This window comes from Apteryx rowi, unplaced genomic scaffold, assembly GCF_003343035.1.
Source record: "Apteryx rowi isolate R43461 unplaced genomic scaffold, aptRow1 scaffold_14, whole genome shotgun sequence".
NCBI classification, from domain to species: Eukaryota; Metazoa; Chordata; class Aves; order Apterygiformes; family Apterygidae; genus Apteryx; species Apteryx rowi.
In genome coordinates this window covers 1,954,312-1,976,193 of record NW_020447641.1, presented here as the reverse complement: position 1 = coordinate 1,976,193, position 21,882 = coordinate 1,954,312, and the positions used below count along the sequence as shown (strand labels likewise).

The window sequence follows — 21,882 nt, the reverse complement described above, 5'->3', positions numbered from 1 at the left end:
GGAAACACATCAGGCCAACTTCACTACAATGTTCCTCTTCATGTACCATTTAGACAAAAAGAGTTTCCAGTAACTCTTTCTGAATTATGAATTAGTACAAAAGAGTGTGCTAAGGAATGAATTCTATAAATGGGCAGTTACACAGTTGAAATGGAGATGAGACTTGAAGAATGGATAAAAAGGAATTTATCCTTGACTATTAATTGCATTTTTTGCTTATAAGCAAGAAGATAAATGTAATAAATGTCTAATCTAATAGAGAAGAGTGTGGAAAAATGAATGTTTTCTCTAGTATGACCTACTTTACAAACACTATTTGCAGCTGATGAGGGCCAGATCTAAGTGAAGACAAAGCAATCTTCCTATTTCCTAAGTCAGTAAACTGCTGGGTCCAGCAAAAACATGGTCCTGCTGCCTTCTTTGCATATGCTGAAAGTCAAGTTGCCTGCTCCTGAAGGAGGTTTTGGAGAGGAGGGGCAGCACCAATTGCCACCTTTATTGAGAAGCCATTACCAGACTTTAGAGTTTTTCCAGATCTGAGGTTCTGTCCTGGAGTCTCTATAATGCATTGAAGATTAGTCTTCAAACCAAGCCCAGTAACCACAGTCCCACAGCCTTAAAGGCCACAGATTCTTTGCTGCAAAGGCTGTGCTTCCAGCCAAATCTTCCAAATTAATTCTCCTGTCCCTTAATAAAGGATGGTGAAAGGCTGTTCTTATTGTGGCTCCCTACTAAGCTATTACATACACGGATCATGTTCATTTGCAGGCTGTTTTGAAAGAAGTGCCACAGCTGAGGTCCTACTTCTTGCCAGGCTTTGGTCAACAGTCCGAGGCGTTCAAGTTCCTCAAATGTGGAGTTTGCCTGATGAATAAGAAAACAGAAAAAAATATTTTGAATGCTAAAGAGATAAACACGCAGAACTTATGATCTTGGCATCCAGTGACACTGAAAGCTGTAACTTATAAGTGCTATAGCTTTACCTTCAGTACTTCAATAAACTTCTTAAATAACAGAAACATTAATATTTCTCAAAAAATTAATTTGTAGAATTCAACTGGAACATCACTTAGGATAAATTTCTGTTGCACGTGTAAAGGAAAAAACATGGGCCTAGAGTAACCCCAGTTAACTAATTCCTTTAAATACTCAGCTTTTAGGTAGAACGATTTCCCTCAAATCCCTCTTCTCTCCCTTCCCCTGACTATAGCTGGAGCCTGAGTTCCTAACCTGGCTGCTTCAGCTAAGGTCCGACATCTACAGTCACTATTATCCTAGTTTTTTGACACCTCAACCATCAGTTCTCTTATTCACAACATCCATGTAAGGCACAAAAAGAACTGCAGCTCTCAATTCACACAGGGAAATAATATAATAATATTTACAGTAGCCCAGACATCTCAAGTTTTAACTGATGTTTTAACTATGAGACTATCTATCTTCTCCAACTGCCTCCCTCCTCTTATTCATCTACCCACACCTTCTCCTTTCTTTTTAGTTCTTAATTAGTGATAGAATTGAGTCTCTGGATACTTCCAATAGAGCTCATTTCTGGAAAGGAAGATGAAACTGCAATTCAGCACCAAGAAAGCCTTTTCAGGCTGAGAAGTTTCCACAGAACCCCAAGCAACTCTTTGTTATACTGTCTCTTTTCCAGGCTATTTTCCTCTGCATCAAACATGTAATGGTTTTGAGATAGCAGACATATGATCTCTTATACACCAATATCACTCCAGAGCCCTAATTTCACCAAGTGAAAGTGATGGGCCTCTGAAGACCAAAGCAAAAGGAGTTCTGAGAAGAAAATCTGATTAGGTCGAGATAGCTGGGCCTTTGTTTTTCAAAAGAAGTCTCTTAGGATGCAATTTGTTTTTATATATACATATACATACACACATATATAAACATATATATGTATATACACATACATACACACACACATTTTTTTTTTCAGAACTTCTTACATTTTTTAGGATTTGTCGCACAACAGGTGAATCAGGAGCAAAGAGAATTTTTCCCATCAGCAGGGGCTTCACAGCACTCCAGGCTATTTTGGTTAAAGGGTTTGATTCCAAGTTCTGGATCAATGCATTACAAAAGGGTGCTAAAGACAGACAGAAAGAGACAGTTTTATGTAACCCTACCCAAATTCTATCATACATAGCATCCTGCAGGCCTTTTCACTGGCAATATGGACGGCTTAAAGCATTTTGAATTTGAACAGGCTAAGCATATTTTGCAATGTAGAACTACAACTTTGGAATGAAATGGAAAAGAATACCAAGTAGATTTTGGAGTTGCAAAATAGACAGCAGGGAATATAGAAGAGGAAACAAATTTCACTGTTCAAAAGTTGCTATTATTTATAAGGTATTTCAAATTGAAGGAAACTAGATAGATCTCTCTGATCAGCTTTTAGCTCCAATTGCTTTTCTTCTGATGACTTCTTTGCCTGGTAGTTGATACTAACATGAAACTATTTTAAACTTATCAGTGGTTAATGCATACACAATATGAACTGTTCGACTGGAGATCCAGCAGGCTTGGAACTGAACCTGTTGAACCCTAGAAGAGTTCAGAAGTGGATCCTACAATAACTTGGGTTAAACACTTTGTATGTAAACATTTCCACCTTACTCATGTACTAGTAAGTAATATACCTGGATAGCATTCAACTATTTTGTTTCCTGGCTGAAGAAATGGAATACTGGGCCCTTTACAGGTCTTGTGGAGGTTCAAACATGAACAGAGCCAAGTATCAACAGGAGTGGGGAAAGGTAGGAGTCTCTCAACAGGCAAAAGGCTCACCTGTACTTTTTTAAGACAATCATATCTATCATAGCAGAAAGGACAGAGAATCTAATACCAGCTACGATACAGCTGTTAGTACAGAAAAAATTGCTGGTGGTCTCAGTCTAAAGAAAAACTAAGTAACAGACAGAAGGGGGCATAATAAAGAGATCAAATAACAAATGGCAGAAAAGATAAAAAAAAATCAGCTACTCTTTGCAATCTCTCCTAGTGCAATAGCAAGAAGTGAGGAAATCGAAGAAACAAAATTTAAAATTGATTAAAACAGATTAAAATTCAAATATTTTCACGTAAGACTTAATTATACTGTAGAACTCATTGTTACAAGATACATATACTTCCACGCAGGAAGAGAACAGCCACCATATATTAAATTAAGTACTATTTATAAGGAGAGATTTAAAAATTCCTGTGCTCCAGGCCATAAGTCAAACTGATAGACTTTAAATGAAATTTGCCTGAGGAGAAGTAATTTCAGAATACTGCACTATGAAGTTTCCTGAACCTTCTTCAGAAGCATCTAGTTCTGTCCAATAGCAGCAGTGGATATTAGAAAATAAGACAGATTGTCTTAACTATTATGGTGATTTTATGCCCTCCTTTTGAAAGTTAACATATATTTCAGTCAGTTCTCAATTCCAGGGCTTCTCTGCTTCCAGGTATAAAGATGAAGTAAAATCATTTCACCAGTCTCTAATTTCCCAAATCAACTGCTTTAAAATATTATTCTGTAAAAGCAATACTAGCATTCTAACATAACGCCCACCTGTCTACATACTTTGTGAGGGTTTGGTGAAAAAACTTACTGGTTGTATTATCATAAAGATAACTGGATTTTTTCTTTGTAGTATCAATCCCCAGGAAGGCTTTGTAGTTATTATCTTCATACCAGTTGAAGGAAAGCACTCTGGATCCACCTCCTTCCGGGTAGCCACAGAAAAGATCAGACAGGGAGTTCAGCAAGTGGCCTAAGGATTCTGGCTCTCCATCTTGAACAAATGGTTGCAGAACCACCAAAAGGTCCTGAATACTTGGCTTCCTGGCTAGCTGTAGTAAAACAAGACTTCTTTATTAATTGCAATCACTTAAAGGAGAAAAGTATCTGGAGAGGTCTCAGTTGTGCCTAGACTGATAAAGTCTGCATGCAGTCAGAACCTCGTCCTCTGTCCTAGCCACAGGCATCATTTTCAGTTTTTATTCTCTCATGCCTTTCCTGAAAAGATCAATATGCTTTGTAACCATCAATGCCTACGTCCGTTCTGTAGTGAGTTAAAGATGAGTTTCTAATGAATCGCCTCTTCCCAAACAAGACTATTTTCTTTCTGACAAAGCAGGTAACCAGAACATAAATAGAACAAAGGAAAAGGAGAACCACGCACTGCCCAGAAAAGCGATGCCACCTATTGTCAGACCACTTACCTCTTGCACCGCTCGGGCGACATTAGACAGCATCCTCCCCCAGGACCTCAGATCAGCACCTGGTGAGTTTCTGTCCAACACAGTGGGAAGCTGTGAATACATCAGAAATATAATGATATTTGTCTAGCTTCTACCTGACAACAGCTATTACAGTTAGACAAGAAAATCCTGTGATAGCAGCTCTTTAGCTCCAGTACTTTGAGCTATTTGGAACTGTCATGTGAGTTCTGTAGAGCCACAAATCCATTGCCTGTGCATAGACTCACACAGTAGCCTGAGTAATTGTTATTACTAATATGAGGCTGAAACAGTCACAGGCCATTGAAAATACAACTTAGGATCTGTTTTGCTTACCTAAGCCTGTTACACCAAAGTTACAAAAGTGGAGAAGGAATGCAGGAACTGATATTTATGAGGAGCTGTTTCTCACAGAGGTTTATCTTTCAGTTACATGTACAGACTCTTGCTAACTTTTGAATTTAGCCAGTGCTGTGATTCAGAAGCCCCTGCTTGCCATGGAGGCAAAATACCTGGTAGTACTTTACACCTGTGAGACCTGCTGATTTTGGAGACAGTCTGTTCCTCAATGTCTGTCAGAAATGGCAGAAACAGTGGCTTCTCCAGGCTCCTGCAAACAGGCCCAATGGCCTTTCCCACAGAAGCTAACACTTCAGTTATTGCTGGCTTTTTAAGAAACAGGTGCTACCATGGCAGGCTGTCGCATACTACTGTGCTTCTGGCACTGCATCCCTGTCAGCTGTCTCAAGAATCATATTTGCTCTAAGGGTTAGCACTCGGAGGCTTTCTCAAGCATCTATTTCTTCTGGTATTACAACAAAATATAAAGTTGGACTTTTAAATAGCCAGACTGTAAAATTTATGAGATCAGGCCCTAAAAAGATTTCCCCAAAACTGCAGCTGTACACCTGGCTGATTCCCTGCCATTCCTTTCAGTCAGTGGGTAGTTAAGAAAGCAGAAGACAGCTGCACTGTGTAGGTACCTGGCAGGGAATCACAATGTAAGAGCTTTTATGGAAAGCTCATGTTATTATGTTCCAATCTGTCACTTGCAGTCCAGGCAGGAAGTAAACACAAACATTGCTTCAAAATATGCTTTCCCTTTGGCCCCTGAGGAGAACCAGCCTCTGCATTGGATTCCTCAAGCACTTGTCTTCACCTGGCTCCTTTGAAACTATGAGCAACAGGTGTTGTAAACAACATGAAGTAAACCAGAGAAAAGCCTGGAGTTTATATGGAACTAAGAACCTCCTTCCTGTAGCTAGAGGAGGAAAAAAAAGAGAAATAGAGGCAAAGTTGTATGTGTTTAGTCCTAAATCTCACTTCTTATAGTAGGCATTCTGTATGAATCAAGTCTAAATAGAAATGCTACCAGTACAATTAATACTCAGGTTAGTTCACCTTCTCTAAGAGAATGCATAAGACAGGATCAGCAGAAACCATGCACTCATTCCACCTACTATCAGAGCATAGAGTTGGGAATGTATATAAACTCTCAGCACAGAATGGGATGAAAGCTTTCCCCAAACTGCCTATCCAAATGCTTTCATATTCACTGGAAGTAAATATGATGCCATGGAAAAAAGGAAGAACACGAAAACTGAATAGTTTCTTTGGGCCAATAAAAGGTCCAGTTCTGGAAAACCCAATCCATTGCCCATCCTAAAAATGAGGCCTGCTCACATAAGGAGCTCTGCAAAATTCTGACATATGGTTGGTTATACTGTAGCCTGAGGACTATGCAGTAGAGAGGGTCTAAAAGTGTAAGAGTGCAGAAAACTACCTGGCCTGGAATACACAGGTATTTCTAATGCAGAAGTTCGATTTTAAAAAAGCCAATGATGTTTCATTCTGCATATGTGACTATGCACGGAGTTACACACGGCTTGCTTACATATCAAGTCCATGTAGTCACACAGATCAAAGCAGCTGTGTTCCAGTGACATGTTTCCATATCTAGTGAAGAACTTATCTCCCCCCAGAATTGCAATAAGGTATTAAAAAGCTTTATTTTCATACGTTTACAAGGTTTAAGGAACTTCAGTGTCTCAAATAAGGCTTAAACAAGCAGGTTCTATAACAGCAGTGTTCCAGAAAGAGGCTTATTTTCCTCACTGCAGATGAGCCAGCCAGACAGTAAAGGAAGGGGTCTTGATTTTTCTGTCTCCATTTTGCTATCAAAACTGTGAGTTGCTTTAATTTCTGGCAAAAAGCGACAGAAATATACATGTACACATGAAGGATTTGAGTGTATGTTTAGCATATTCAGGTGTGTATGTGCATAAACATAAATTTAACATGTAAATTTAACCACTAAGCTTACATTTGCTGGGGCAAATAATCAAAAACAGCTTGGAACCTTGGTGATGTATTACAAAGAAAATTCTTGAAGAGGAATGAAATACCAGCTGGAAAATGACAACATAAGACAGGATAATTGTGTTAATACCTACCAGCTGAAATAGCTTAAAGAAATCAACATTTGCATACAAGGCATTTTCTACTCTCTGTAGGCTTTCCTGGGAGAGGGCACACATGGCCCTGTGCACAGAAGGAAGGCCCCTTTGGCTGCTGAAGATAATAAAGCGTTCCAGAAGCATCTGACTGCAAGCAATGTCCTTCAGAGTCAAGTTAGGGACACCATAGGCAAACTGCAACCAAAAACAATGTTTCATTTACTGTTGTGGAACATTCAGACTTCTCAGGAACAATTAGAGATTTATCAAAGCACACACCTTGATTTCAGCACCTGCAAATGTTTTCATAAATGACAAAAGGATGTGGTCAGCTGAAGCAGCAACTCTTGAACCACCTTCACTTAACATCATGCAAGATCACCTCACCTTCAGACAGGTTCTTTGTCTCCTCATTCTTCCTTTCGCTGTAAAGTTCTTGAGAGCCTTTTTCCCTTTCTCTCCATCATCTAAGCATACCTGATGCCACGCCACCCATCCTTATGGTTAAGGAGGGATAGTTATGGCTTACTTGAAAATGTTTCCCCAGGACCAACCAAATGTGCCACATCACTATCTTTCTGTTTAGTATGGTTATATTTTTGCTGCCAGCTGACGTAAGAGAAAAGGCCAGTTCCACTGATTCTCAAGCTTGATTTCACTATTTCAGCTATGATTCTTCCACAGCCACTAATCATTGTCACTGTGCACTGGCATACAGCCAGACTTTTAAAAGCCTTTGTACATTACACTGCACCCAATCTACTGATTAGGGCTTCTAATATAAACACGGAACAGAAGAAAAGAATTATCTTTAGTGCTTAACCACTGGGAACAGATTGGTTTATAGTTAAACTAATGTAAATACAGAATAATTCCACAGAAACCAGTAGATTTACCTGGGATCTATATTGCTGCAATAGAATATGCTTGAAGTCCAGGATTCAGTTCTACTTGCTTTCTAATGGCCAGAATACATGGCACTATAATAAAAAGTGGTACTGGAAATTGTTCATAAGCTGATATTCCTATCCTCTGCTCACTTCCTTTAGTAGTTCAAATTATATGGAAAAAGTTCATAACACTATGAAAACTGAAAATGCCTACAGTGTGAGACAAACAGAACTTCAGACAAAGAAGAAATGTACACAGATGCAATATCTTTAGGCTAAATTAATTTTAAAAACTGCATGGAAAAATTGACAAAATGTCTATAGAATAAGACTTCCTACAGAAAAATCATCTCCCAAGCATTCCATACCTCAGACATCTGGATCAAAACAAACACACCAAACCTACAGCAGATCAGACTTAGGTGCATTTTTTATTTCCTTTTTAAGCAAATTAACAAGGCCATTTAAGAGATTCTGAACATTTTCAAAGTATTATACCTGCAAATTTTCTATAATTAGCAGCTGAGACTTGTTTGGCAAGGCCTGTAAGAGAAATACTTAAAAATCTAAAGAATGAGATGAGTTGCTTTGAAGACTGGATTCAGGCTTTGAGGAGTTATTAAGTGCTTCAGATGTCAGAAGCCATTAGCAAAACTGCAACTGTGACTGCGGGGAGTCAGCATCCAGGATAGAAAAGGCAGGAGAAGAGAGGTCTAGCACAGTGTTGTAGTTTGTCTACTGAAACTGCCCTGAATTTTAGCTTATGGAGCTGCACTTAAAAAAGCTCACTGTAACACACCTGGAGTTTTGTATCTATACACATATATATACACACATATATATATACACACACACACACACATATATATATAAAATATATATATATAAATAAAAGAGCCTGAGTTACAAACGGATGGTGTATTGAAATAGCAATGTGAGAGAGGGATGTGAATGGCTAGTAAAAGTACCTGACAGGTACAGTCCCTATCATCACTACAGCTGTGCCCATTTAAAGGCCTCTTTCATTAGCATTAGTTTATTGCAGCTGCACTAGAGAGTCTACGTACAAGTAAAGTAACAATTATTAGAGTTCTAAGGTATAATACAAATTAAAAGAGGTCGCATCTGAAATTAAGCACACAACAATAATTAAACTAATTACCCCCAGTCAGTTTTCTCATCCCTTTACACCATTGCTTGTTCTTTGAGAATACATGCAGTCCTGCTTATTCTTTGCCAATACGTGCAGTCCAAATTATTGGTCCAGTCAGCACAGGAAGCAAAGGTTTTCTCTTTGCAAGGGTCTATCCTGCCCTAAAGTAGATACAGCACAATATGTACTTTAGGCCATTCAGCAACAGTGATAATTTAGTTACTAAATTATCAATTTTCAAACATTAAAATGTGACAAATCAAAGGAGCGTGGCCTCAAATAGTGCCTTTCCACTGCACAATTTCACCTACAAAGGAATCTGTCACTGCAGGTATTACGGAGAAAGTGAGACCTACTTTACAGCAAAGCCAAAACTCATGTTAAGAATGACACACTGACAGGGCACATACGCTGCATTTTTAACATAAGTTGGACAGTGTAGAGAGAGGCAGAATAAAGAAGAGGAAATGCAAATGACAGATACAGTCTGGCTTGCAAAAAAAACCCCAAACCCCAAACTGTCCCAAACCAGAACATTTGAGTTGGATTGAACTGGCCTGGTGTGAATAAAAAAATTTGCTTAATTGCTCGGTCACTACTGTCCTGGGAATTTATGTGAGAAAGAAGTAGCATTTTTTAACCGTACGTGATCCTCACCATCCAGTGTGAATTGCAATGAAACTCAGCTGCACAGGAAGGCAGCCTGGGAACTTTGTTTTGACTTGTGAAATGAGGAAACCGTGACATTAACATCATTGACAAGGATTAAACACAGAGAACCAAAAGGTTATTTACAAACCATAGCTGCATTTCAAGAATGTCCATGAACAGATGGGATTAGAAAAACATCAAACCTCCGCCCTTCCAATTTTTCCGGTAGGGTGGGCTGTTGCCAATCTTTCCTGAACTTTTTATTGTGTTTTACCATCAGCCTCTTATCCTTATCTTAGAATGACTCAAAAAAATTGCTCCTTAGAGGAAAACTTTAATTTTTTTTTTTAATCAACATGTCACTTTTTGGCCAAAGCAGGCAAGATGAAGTCCAAATTATTTTTTCAGCTAGTTGCCTGTTTGATCAGGTTTAGCTTTCAGCTCTGTGTCATTTCCTGCACTCCCAGGCTGCTCAGAGCTAGATCTGCAGCTAGCTTTGGCAACAGTCAGGCTCTTGTAAACAAATTGCTTTCAGGTTGATCAGCTCTATTCCAGCAGAACTGGGGAGAGAGGGTGTACAGCAATAAGCAAGTGAAGAGAGGGTAGAGCAGCAGGAAGAACTGGAGATGAAGTACCATGGTTAAGGCTCAAGACAAACTCAGATCTAGGTTCTAGTCATGGCTCTGCTATTTCTAGCTCAATCAACCATAACAAAGTTACTTGGGCTGGACTCATCAATAATGCTTAAGAGCATTAAGTGATTTATATTCTGTAGGAGAGCAAGTGCCTGGTTGCTATTGAAAACAATTTTCTTACAGTCTTTTTAAAACTATGGGATTAGTTTTTCTGCTTCATTTGCTCTTGGAGGAAGTATCCATAACTCTTTCCTCATAGCTGTAAATCAGCTGCTGTGAGATGATCTTGTACCTCTGTGATTAGTGCTAACAATAAAACTTCACAATAGGACAGCAAAATTGGTATTTAACACCAGGTCTCCTCCAGCTCTCTCTCTATCTGGTGCTCAAATTTCTTTAATTTCTAGCATTAAAAGAACTACACCTCTCTACATCAGCCCAGAAAATACAGCAGAAAGACACCATGTTCCAGCAGGTCTCAATCATACTTTCAGTGATGGTGTTGAAAACACTTCAGTCCTGCACACACTGGCAGCCACAGAGTTTTCAACACCAGATGAAAGAAGGCCACTGGGGAGCTTATACAGACTACCACGGCCAGCAGCACACAGTTCTCTCAGTGCAGCAGATCTGTGAGGAAGAAAAGGATTGGGAGGAAAAGGGGAAAGGAAGCCCAACAGGATATCTATATACATACTTCTTGTCATGAGCAGTAAGGAAACAAATTTTCACCATCTCAGCTGATATGGAGGTGTGAAAATAAGTGAGATATATCAATTTAGTCTGGCTGTGGTAGTGTCTTGTGGTATTGCTTCATGACAAAGTGAGAAGAGAGGGGGGCTTTCCCTAGCACTAGTCAGAAATACAGCGGATAAGTAACCTGGCTCCTCTTTGGACACCAGCTGGAACCTCTGGTGTCCAAAAAGAACTGAATGAAAGTTCATTAATCCCCTCTCCTTCTGGCCACATGCAGTTCCAGTATTTGGGTTTTATGTGGTGGTGAAAAAGAGGAATTGTGTTTTTCAGCCTCATTTATTCCCTTCCTTCCACCCACACATTAATGCAGTGTAGAAAGAAATTGTTCCAGAGTTCTGATTCAACAACATTCATTCATGAACAGAGCATTCCTTGCAGAGCTCCCAGTCACCAGTACATGCAGAGGCAAAGACAGCCTGGACTTTGTTAAACACAGTTCCCTGCTTAGCTGCTTTAGGAGTGATCTGACTTGCTGTTTTCACCGTGAATTTTCTTGAGCAGATCTATTATTTAATAGGAAAGAAAGCAGGTTTGCTTTTCCACTCCCACCTATTCATGTGTGACAATCTCATAAAGCCACTGTGTTACTCTGCTTACATTGGGGCGGAGAATTTAAACATTTCAGCCCTGAGTTCTCTGCTGCTATTTACCAGGGCTGCTGACTTGAAATGGTGCACAGCTGCCTTATGCTTCTGTGCCAAGTCTTTTATCACGGGGACAGACTCATTGCTTGACAGCATCATTTTTGATGTTTGTTCAGTTGTTTTGGGGGTTAAAACCAGCATCAAAACAAACACCTCTATTTAATGCATCTTCAATATGTTTTTTTAAAGACAAAACAAACACCCCTTCCTCCAAATCCACAAAAAATAAGGAGGAAGTGGTGCAAACAACATATAAGGCAAACAGAAATTCTGGGCAGTGCTCTCAGACTACATTGCATATACAGCTCAAGAGATTACATTCTACACAGAGCAAAGAGCTACCAAGCTGTTATCCACCCACCTGTTCAGGGCGCACTTGAGCATTAATAAGCTGGAAAATGACATCATCTGGGAGGTCAGCATCTTCCAGCAAGAAGGAAGTGAGAGTCTCCCCATCTTTCAAAATATCTAGAATTCGAATCCCTCTTCCTGGATGCAGAAAGGAGTGCAGAGATCAGTGAGACAAAGTGAGTTGAAGAACATCACAAACCCTGGCTTAAACCTGCAAAAACTATATGCTTTGGCTCAGCTGTTTAGTAGTGACAATGGTGTCCAAAATGATTTTTGAAATTCAAAATGATTTTAATCCTTTACTGGGGAGTGGTTATCAAAAAGTGTTGAACATTCCTACTCTACGCATATGACCTCTCAAAGATGTTTCAGAGTAGGATTCCAGGAATGGAAGGATTGAAAGCATGACTTGTTGCATTTGAAAGTCTCTGCCTTTTTTGGAAGTAATATTTTATCTTAAATATTCAGCTTCAAGTGTGCGACTGTTGTTAGTGTCCCTGTGGAGGTTCCATTCTACTGGGCTTTGTATAAATAATCCTTTACTTTTACACTAATTTATCATTTCCTGTCAATAATTTTAACTATTTAATCTGATTATATAATTTTGCAGAAAAGGCCTTTGAAAACCTTTCGCAAGCAAAACGTCATAATTTCCACAGAGAAGCATTGATGGTTTATAGTTTAACAGTTATATTATCCATTATTAAACTAAAAACTGTCAAACCCACTACTAAAGGGGTACCCACTGTTAAGCTAAACACACATGAAAAAGGTCAAATTTCACTAATCCCATCCATCAAAAGCAATAGTCAAAATACTGCTGCTCTTAAAGTCAGTGGTGCTTTAAAAAACAACAACAACAAAAAATCCTTTCCTCTGTTATAAATCAGTATTAGTGAGGATTCTGCCTTGGTATGGTCCAAGTGAAAACTTGGAAAGTGGATGTGGTTCATGTCTGTTGAATACTACAGCCTTTACTAAAGAGGTCCACATAGCGCCACCACACGTAGGTTAAGAATGCTCGAAAAGGGCTGGAACTTCCAGCCTTAGGAACAGGAATTTGAAATTGATAGGAGCGGCAGACACCACATTGACAGGAGGAATGTAGCTTTGGACATCTCCATGCAACCATGCACAAATTTGTTGCTGAAGGTCTCCATTTGTTTAAGCTTGGTAGTCAGAGTTTGATGACTAACTTTTACAATTTCATTTGCATCAAGCATGGTCTGTCCTGGGGCAGCACGGGCTTAGCAGGACTTCTTCAGCAACTGCTTCTCCATGTATTTGTTCAAACACTAAACACTGAAAATGAGCAGGGACCCATTTCTTTCCCATATTCTCACTTTTTTGTAGCACACAGACACTGTGGGGGAGAAAGCAGACTACAGGAATACATCTTAGAAAACATGGTGATGCAGGGATGGGAGTGGAAAGAGGAGGAAGGAGGACTCAAGAGATGGATCTGTCTGAAGGAACCAGGAGAATGAATGACCTTGTGACATATGTTAATTTTTCATTGTTCAACTTTGCAGCTATAATAATGTTCTGTTAAGATTCTTACAGGCAATAATAGTAAGTTACACACAGAACTTCTGCAGTCAATTTTGCAGTAACTCTTTCTATATGGAAAAAAGTGGCAATTCACATTTTGTCACTAGTGGTGTCACTTCAGCACTGATTTTTTTTTTCTCTGTTTTATGAAACAGGAGATTCCAATATCTATCTTTAAAATAAATTGTATTAAAAAAAACAGATTCTAAATCCATATTAACATTATATAGGAGTTGGGAGGAATATTCTCTATTTTCTGACTGCTGAAGTTGATATGGGATGCAAAGACAAGTTCCAGAACCATGGGGTATGTTTTTTTAGCTATCTGTAGCAAACCCCTGGTGCTTTGTTTTTCCTCACTTCTGAAGAGAGAGGTTTGGTTTCTATAGCTGCTTCCAAACCACAGCTCAGATTGTACTTCAGTTCTTGTTATTTGCATTCCGGGGCATTTTGATCTTCCCACTGTTATTTATAATGAGATAGTCCCTTTCTTGATTTCTAGTTAGAAATCTCCAAAGAAATAGTAGAGCATGCGTATCAGATGGTTTATACATATCTTCTTACTAAAATGTATGCAGGGTTACAATATTTGATTTTAACAAGAATATTATTCCTATGGCAAAGGACTTGAGGATGGGACAGATCAGTTCTCAAAGCCATTCTATTTTTGTGTCATTAGTTTTGGGAGTATCTTTTCAGATTTTTTACTGAAACATTGTAAAACCCAAATATGAATTTTAAAATTTATTATTAGCCCTTTCACTACTTTTTCCCAGAACAGTGTTTTGAGTGTGGCAGGTTGTTTTAAGTAAAAATTGATGGAGTCATAATTTGCAATCCTGTTTGTTTATAAAAAGGATGCAATGTCTCCTCTCTCTAAACACAGGAATAATCAAAACAGCAAGAAAGTGTTTTTTTCCTCACAGTTCCAAATCTATTTCAGTTAACACTTGAAACAAAAAAGTCTCTCTAAGCTTTCCTCTGGGCTATGCTCCTAACATTTATTCAAGAACATTCTTAGCTTAAATTCTTCTGCATCTTCCATGGATGCTTTTTTACTGCTTTTACCTCTACTATAATTAATGAAATCTCTCCATCCACATGTCTTATTTTGGGTGGTGAGATATCCATGCTTTTGTATTTTGAGTGTTGTCTATTGTTATTTAAGGTAACTGGTTGTATAAAGGAGCTGAATGTCTTTCCCCTTTCTCCGTGAAAGGTGTTTTTTATACTACTGGTTACAATGAGCTTTAACTTATCCTCTAACAGTAAGTAGAGTGACAGCCAGGTGTAAAATACATTTATAACTTGTTAGTCTCTACAAAGTAACTACTAGTCAGGTCTCAGAAGGAAAAAATCCAATAGTCCAAAGGATACAGAGAAAACAATTACCTGCAATTCTTTCAGGATTAGTTCTCATTGTTTCCATAAACTGAGTCATAATGATCAGTTCTTCCCAGATTCTGCCAAGGTCATGGATTTCAGGGGCTTTCAGTATGAGCTCCTGAGCATCTTGATATACTCTTGCAAGGCTGAAAGGAGAAATAAGGAACAAATAGTAATTAAAGAGTGATGACTCAGAAAAACCTTTCTCATTAAAAAAAAAATTTTTTTTTGAATTTCTGTGTGCCATGGATGAGGAAAAAAATAAGTTGTTTTGTCCTCAGTCTTGAAACATCAAAGCTCAGTTTTATGGTGACCACAAAGTAGTTTCAGGTGGTGTGGGATTGAGTTAGGTTTGGAGGAAACCACAGAAGGTATAAGAGGGCTCCTGGTGGGGCAGAAGGTTGGTCTCATAATCTTTACTCTCTCATTAGCCATGTTGGTCTTCTGGGGAGACAGGACCTTCCCCCAAGACCACCTTCACCTCACAGCCATGGTGCAAATGTGCTCTGGTTCTGGCTTGGCTTTAGCAAATGGATGGGGCATTCAGGGCACAAGTAGTCCTGCTCAGCTGGATAACTGACATGGAATGACCCCAGTACAGAATTTTCCTCCATCTCTCCCAGCTCAAATCCCTCCAGTGCCAGAGTGGCTTGTAGGTCCTTTCAAAACGTTTTATTTGGCAGAGGTGGGAAAACAGTTGTGCCTAATTTTGCCAGACAACTGTTTACAATTTAAGCTGGCTGTGGATTAGAAGATGCAGTTCAAGTAAGGGTGTAGCCAGGTCCTATGTTTGTAAGCAAGTACAAAGAAAGTTCTTACTAGCAGCAGTGGAGGCCAAACATCTAGGAATTCAACTGGCACGGGTTCTTTTTCCTTTTGCAGTAAAACTGAGATTGAAGTTGAACATATACCTGTCATGAAGCACTACATTTCTTTAAGGGTGTTATGTTTTTCCATACGTGAATTGATAACTCTCAGAATGCACGACTTATTTTAGCTTACAGGAAACAGCAAACAGGAAGGACTAAATTCTTTCAGAAAACACAATGTATTTGCTTCCTCTGTATGCACTGAATTTACTCTGACTCACAAAGGGACAGTCAGGTCTGTAATAAGCAACCTGGAAAAGCTACAGTGTATAGAAAATAGAGCCCCTCAGCTTACTGTGTGACTGACCCCAAGAAAAATGCAACTATTTTAAATCCTGCTCACCAGGAGCAAAAGGTGAAATGCCAAGTTAATTCCAAGCTACTAGCTTTCAAATGACTGCAGCTTTGACGGCCTTGACATTGTTGGCTCATAAATTTTTATCTTTGGATACTCCAAAGGGGAGTATTTGCAAAGGGGAATTTGAAGCATTTTTATATCTATTTTAACAAAATTTTGCAATTGCCCTCTCTTTAAGGGTCTTTGTCTACTGTGCTTTCATGACTCAGCTGTAACAAACAATGCACTAAAGCTCTCGCACAGTTCTTTTTCAGTTCTCCCTTTTCATTCACACCACCCAACAATTCTCTAAAATATCCCTCAGCACACTGAGGCACCGTTCTGAGCAGGCTGAAGATACTCCGTCCTTTCTCCGTACATCATTCATGCCCAAGAAATACTCGACAGGTACCAAGAGCAGGCTGTCAGCAGTTGCCTAATAGGCCCGAATTACTCCAGCCTAGTCTCTCACACAGAGCTCTGCTTACATAGAATTGTTGTAGTTGGACACAACACCAGGACCCTCTCCACGGGTAGGGCTGCGGAAACAAGGGTTGTTCATGTTACAGAAGATGCCCTGTAACCACGGCAGTGTTCCTGCAGATGGCATTGCCTTGTTTGGGAAGTGACCTAGAGTATGGAAACACAAAATATGAAGAATTAGGTGTCTTTACTAATGCAGCCAGTGTGAATCCAAAGAGCGTTACGGGTTAGCTCACTGAATGAGGAATGCCACGATAACCATAAAGCTCTCTCTTTGATTAAGCAAAAACTTGAATAATTTGTATAGGATTTTCAAGAGTAATCAATACTGGACTAATTCTGCTCCTATTGAAATTAGTGGTAAAACAGGTGTTCATGTCAACAGGAATAGAGATAGGAGACTGCTGAATGCTTTCAAAATTTACTGAAATAGTTTGGGGTAATACATACTCACAAATGATGTAACTAATAAGCAAACCTGATATCTCTAGAATCAAGTAATTTATGTAGTCTATACACTAAACATGCTGAATTCTGGCCTGATTTGCAGAAGTAGAGCCCATCTGAACTCTCTGGCATGAGAGCTCAGCAGTAACATGTAAAAAGGGGGATTGGGGTTACTCGCAAAGCAACAACCAGTATTCATGGCCTCTCAGTACAACTGTGGCTTGAGGTCCTTGGCTTGCATGCCCCCAAGAGTCAGCGATTACTACTAAGAAAAGAAGCCTACTGTATAAAGTTCATATTTGCTCCACTAAGGTCCACTCCTACACTGGAAAATTATTAACTTTCCACACATGAAAACTTTTGAAAGTCACTGATCTAAGCAATATGGCTATTTCAACTGGAATAAATGCTAACCTAGTTTTTTTTTTTTTTTTTTTAAATAAGTAGCAAGGCAGTACTTTCTCAGTAACAGAACTATAGAAATTACAGCTTGACAGAATCTTGAGGCTTCATGTAAATCCATCCACAGAGTACCCTGCAGGAAGACTTGAGCCTCTTTTCTTTTCTTTTCTTTTTTTTTTTTTAAAGTCATTCTCATCATATGTCTATAAATGACTAAACTACCTGCAGCAAAGGCTGTCCTTCTGCCACTGGGGAATAATACCTGGCAAATGGGGGCCAGCATCTCCATCTGAGACCTTCTAGGCATTATCTAGCACAAGTATTGAAATATCTCAGATGTTCTTACATTCATGTTGGCGATACAGTGGATTAGCTTTCCTCAGCCAGACAAGGGCAAGAAATAATGACAGAGGCCATACAAGCTCCACAAGAAAACGAAGCTGGAAAAAAGGAAAAATCCATTCAAAATAAGTTTTACACATAAACCATGCATAGTCATTAGGAGGCTAAAGGGTCGAGGTCCTTTTCTACAGCAGCAATGTCCAGTGCAGCACATGCCTGAGGGTATTCCTCTTCCATCATGTCAAAAAAACACCCAGAAACAGCAAGGATTTCATCAGACTCCCACCAAGTATCACCATTAACTCGGTGGCTTCTCCACTTCTATTAAAGAAACATTTAGGGATCCTGAATGGGGTAAAAAGAGGAGGCAGGTAGTGCTAAACCCCCAATAGACCAAATAAAAGTCTAAAAAGCTGTTGCACAGAGTGGGCCACTCAGTAGCAATACAGGAAAAAAGGACTGAATGCAAAAGAGAAAAAAGATGATTCTACCTATGCTTTAGCAACGCTGGGCTTGTTAGTGGGTTGTCGGTGCGGTCTGCTTACCCAAAGGTAACTACAATGGGCCTTAGCATAAGCCTAAATTCTTTAATCTTTACTTAATGTCTCTTTTTGTCAACAATCACTTCAACGTTATCAATTTTCTAATAAAGGTAGACATGTATATAGTAAGGCCAAATATCTTGTTCTGTAACATATAAGACCCCATTTAAGGTCAAATTAATCCCCTTATCTTTCAAAATACTTAGAACAGCCATCAGCTGGTAGCCATGACAGAGAATCAAGGGCATTGCCTTACCCACAGAGCAACATCCTGCCTGGTTTTCAGTCAGCTTCCTCCGCTCCTGTGTTACTGTTTGTTTTACTGTCTCTGTGTTTTGGCAGAGGTTTGAAATTACAACCCTTTGATCCTGTGACATGGGGTTTGGGCTCTGAGCACCCGCTGTGGTTTTTTTGTATCTAGCCACGTGGCATTTCTTTCCTTTCTCTCTCCCTCTTTCCTTCTCTCTGTCTCTGCAAGAGCCAGGACAGACTCTCCCCAGATCCTGCCTTGTAGTATATGCACAGAAAAGCCCTCCCTCCTTCCCCGCCTCCTCTCCTTTGCTCCCACCAGCCCTACCAGGCACCAAATATATAACAGTACGTACAGCAGCAGAGCCAGATACAAGATGGGTCACGTGTGAATGTTTTTTTGTTTTGTTTTGTTTTTCCTCTCCAGACTGAGCTATGCAGAGTGAAAGATATTCACAGAATAATTAAGAACAGATTTTTGGAACTATCCTGTTTTTTCCACTGTAACTTTGTCTACTAGCTTTAATAAGGCACAGCTTACGCTTATGGCCAAAGGTAGTAAGCTTTTCACCAGGCAAACATTTCCTATTTCACACATTTTGTCTCTAGGCTTTCTTTTTTAAATAGAACAAAAAAAATATGCACCGCTAGGAAGTTATGCACGCCCGATACTTTTAAAGCCAGACAAAATATGGCCAGCAGCAAAGGGTAGGATATGACTAAATTATTAGGCTAGGAAAACCACCACAGTACAGCTCCTCTCCTTGACAGCTGCTGTGCACAGCTGAGGATACAGCATTACAGACCTTTCTTGGGAGCTGATGTGGCCACCAGGTCTGATTAACACCCATTGCCACCCATTTAGTAAGATGTCTGGGACAGGGTCTACATGCTAATGAAGTCAGAGGGCTAAGAACTGGGGAGACCCTTGGTTACTGCCTGCTGCAGAGTTAACCTGGGTTCTTGCTCAGATGTTGGCTCTTATCCCATTCCCAGCCACGTACAAAATCCTCAGACTTGAATTTAGTGTTCCTTTCAGCTTGAGCTAACTAGCTTGGATGGGATTGAAGGCTAAAGAACAAGGGAACTTTTCATTCAAGCTGGTAAACAACGTGTTGTGTGATGAGGACAGATCGTGTGCTGTCAGCCCTGATACCTTCCTGAAATAGTTTCTTTTCCTGATGACACACAGGTATCTCAGAATTCACTAGAAAGTATCAGAGAGCAGCCCATCAGCCCACAGAGATAAACACCAAGAAGTCCTAGCAACCCAGAACTGTAATACCCAGATGGACCCATTAATGGACTGAGCTCTGCAATATGATCATTTAAATATGCAAGCTTAAATTGGTTGTGTGAGCTGCTAACTCTGTAATGAAGTCTTCCCCCTTTTGAATTAGACTAAATGATGAACTTGGGTAGAAGAGTGGGTACGCCTTAATTTATGGTACTGCATAATGGTTATCTTTAAAAAGGGGCTAAATTTCCAAAAACACATTTTATAGCTGTTTTTGACCCTATGGATTTTTGTCTGGGCTACCTTCCTTCTCTGGAAATATTCTGTGGACAGAGAGACACAGTTCTTTTAAAAAAAAAAAAGAAAGAAATGTTTTTTACTGACTCCATTTTAAAATTTGGTTAGTTTGTTTTACTCTTCAGGCAGAGTGGAGAAAATACTTCTCGTTACAGAGTAAATCACCCTGCTTGCAAGCTAGGAACGATCATCACAGAAAGATCTCTGGCAACACCAGGAACCCTCAAAGTTAGCATTTTTTGAATCTCTATGGGGGGGGGAGGGGAGAAGAGGAAAAAGGAAATTCCTGAAACCCAAGCAGGCACTTTGGGTCAAATACCTGAGCAGATTTGCTCAAGTTAAACAGTATTTCATACATGGAAAATACTGAAGGCTTATATAAATATCCATTGGCTAAAAAATTAAAAAAAAAAAAACAACAGCGGCTTTCAGTTCTCTCAGTACACACATTCGAGGATCAGAAAGAGGTGGATTTTTGTTTGTTTGTTCTTTTCTGAACTTGAAAATCAAACTACTACAGCTCCTTAGTAACAAGTAACTTAAGTCTAGCTTTGTAAGGTGGCTCCATTATTTGGTGCCAGTTAGCTTAAATGCAAATGAATGACTTTTATACTGTATTAAATCATGAGCTGGCAATGCTGTGTGCATCCGCTCTTGATTGCAATGTAAACTATGGGAGAAAATCCACTAGAAAGCTATGAAAGAAGGGACATGCAACTTATCTACAAAGAAAATCAGCTAATGGATTGACTCCGGAATTTTAACCAGAATAGTCATTCCCAGTGATTTCAAGGTCTCCAGGAGTTATAAAAGAGGACAAAACGGCTAGTGCATTTTTACACAATACCTGTTTTTTTATTTATTGTTTAGTCAAAAAATATTTTGACATCAAAGGGTTTCTGTCTCAGCCATGTCTGCAAAATAGCTGGAAATATTGGAGGTGCATTAAACCCATTTTTGACTAAGAACTGAACCAGATTTGAGTAAGCGTTTTTTTTTTTTTTTTTTTTAAACAGGTCTCAAACACAATGATGACACAGAAAAAAAAACACCACCTCAGTATAAGTAAGCATTTCAACTCATCCCATGGTTCAGTTTAACCCTACTGATCTCTCTTTTTATGGCATAATTATTTGCATGACTGTTACAGCCTCACAGCTGTTTTACTGTAGTTATTATTTAGTTAGAAATAATAGGCAGTCTAACACTATAGGAGCTCAAAGGAGTTTCCTTTGCCTGGAAACCAGCTGGACAGAGGTAGTCGTGGTACATCAGATGACCAAGACCCTGTTTTAAGGTTTTGTTTGACTATGAAAATTTGGCTTAAACAAAGAAAAGATGAGCAAAGATGAAATAAGGTGGCAAGTAAGACACGTGCTCTAATCAAAGACAAAAGTGTTACAAGATCTAAAAGGATGTGAAAAGATTTAAAATATTTCTTTAATTTTCTCCTTAGTTTATTTATGTCATTCAACCGTATTAAAAAAAGTTTCATGTATAAGGGCCCCTAAGTGGATTCACATCTAAAAACAATTGAGTGTTCTAAAGTGAATCTAAGATTCAGAATCAAATTTCCCTTAGCTGAGTGACACCCACATTTTCTGACAGAAAATCTTTTTATGTGAACATAACAAAATATTATTACCCACAACTGTTTTCCTGGTACACTGTACTATTGTCAAAAAAACAGTACAACAAACTGTTCTATATTTAGTCTGTAAGGAGCAGCTTTGCAAACCTCACTGGAGTATATCCCAGGTGAAAGGCCTATACAAGAACACATTTGATTCTTTGAGGAATTCGTGATTTTTACATGCTGATAAACATACTAGTCACTTTATTCGATGGACTGTATGGTCTAAAGCTGAAATCCAAAGACTAAGTTTTTACCTTTTGCCTTTTCCGGATGACCCAGTTCTTCCATAGCAGAAGTCTGACTTGCCTGAAGAAGCTCAT

General features: G+C 39.2%; 1 protein-coding gene across 1 annotated transcript in view; it reads right to left on the bottom strand.

Annotated features, from left to right (window-relative positions):
* ABCA4 (ATP binding cassette subfamily A member 4) overlaps positions 1-21,882 on the bottom strand; it is a 75,514-nt gene extending 53,632 nt beyond the window's left edge. Inside the window, exons 1-10 of the mRNA XM_026057578.1 lie at positions 21,817-21,882; positions 17,606-17,699; positions 16,416-16,557; positions 14,728-14,867; positions 11,795-11,922; positions 6,702-6,899; positions 4,231-4,320; positions 3,618-3,858; positions 1,965-2,104; positions 748-864 (exon numbers count right to left, since the gene is read on the bottom strand). Coding sequence (XP_025913363.1) covers positions 748-864; positions 1,965-2,104; positions 3,618-3,858; positions 4,231-4,320; positions 6,702-6,899; positions 11,795-11,922; positions 14,728-14,867; positions 16,416-16,557; positions 17,606-17,699; positions 21,817-21,882 — 1,356 coding nt within the window. The remainder of the gene's footprint in view (positions 1-747; positions 865-1,964; positions 2,105-3,617; positions 3,859-4,230; positions 4,321-6,701; positions 6,900-11,794; positions 11,923-14,727; positions 14,868-16,415; positions 16,558-17,605; positions 17,700-21,816) is intronic.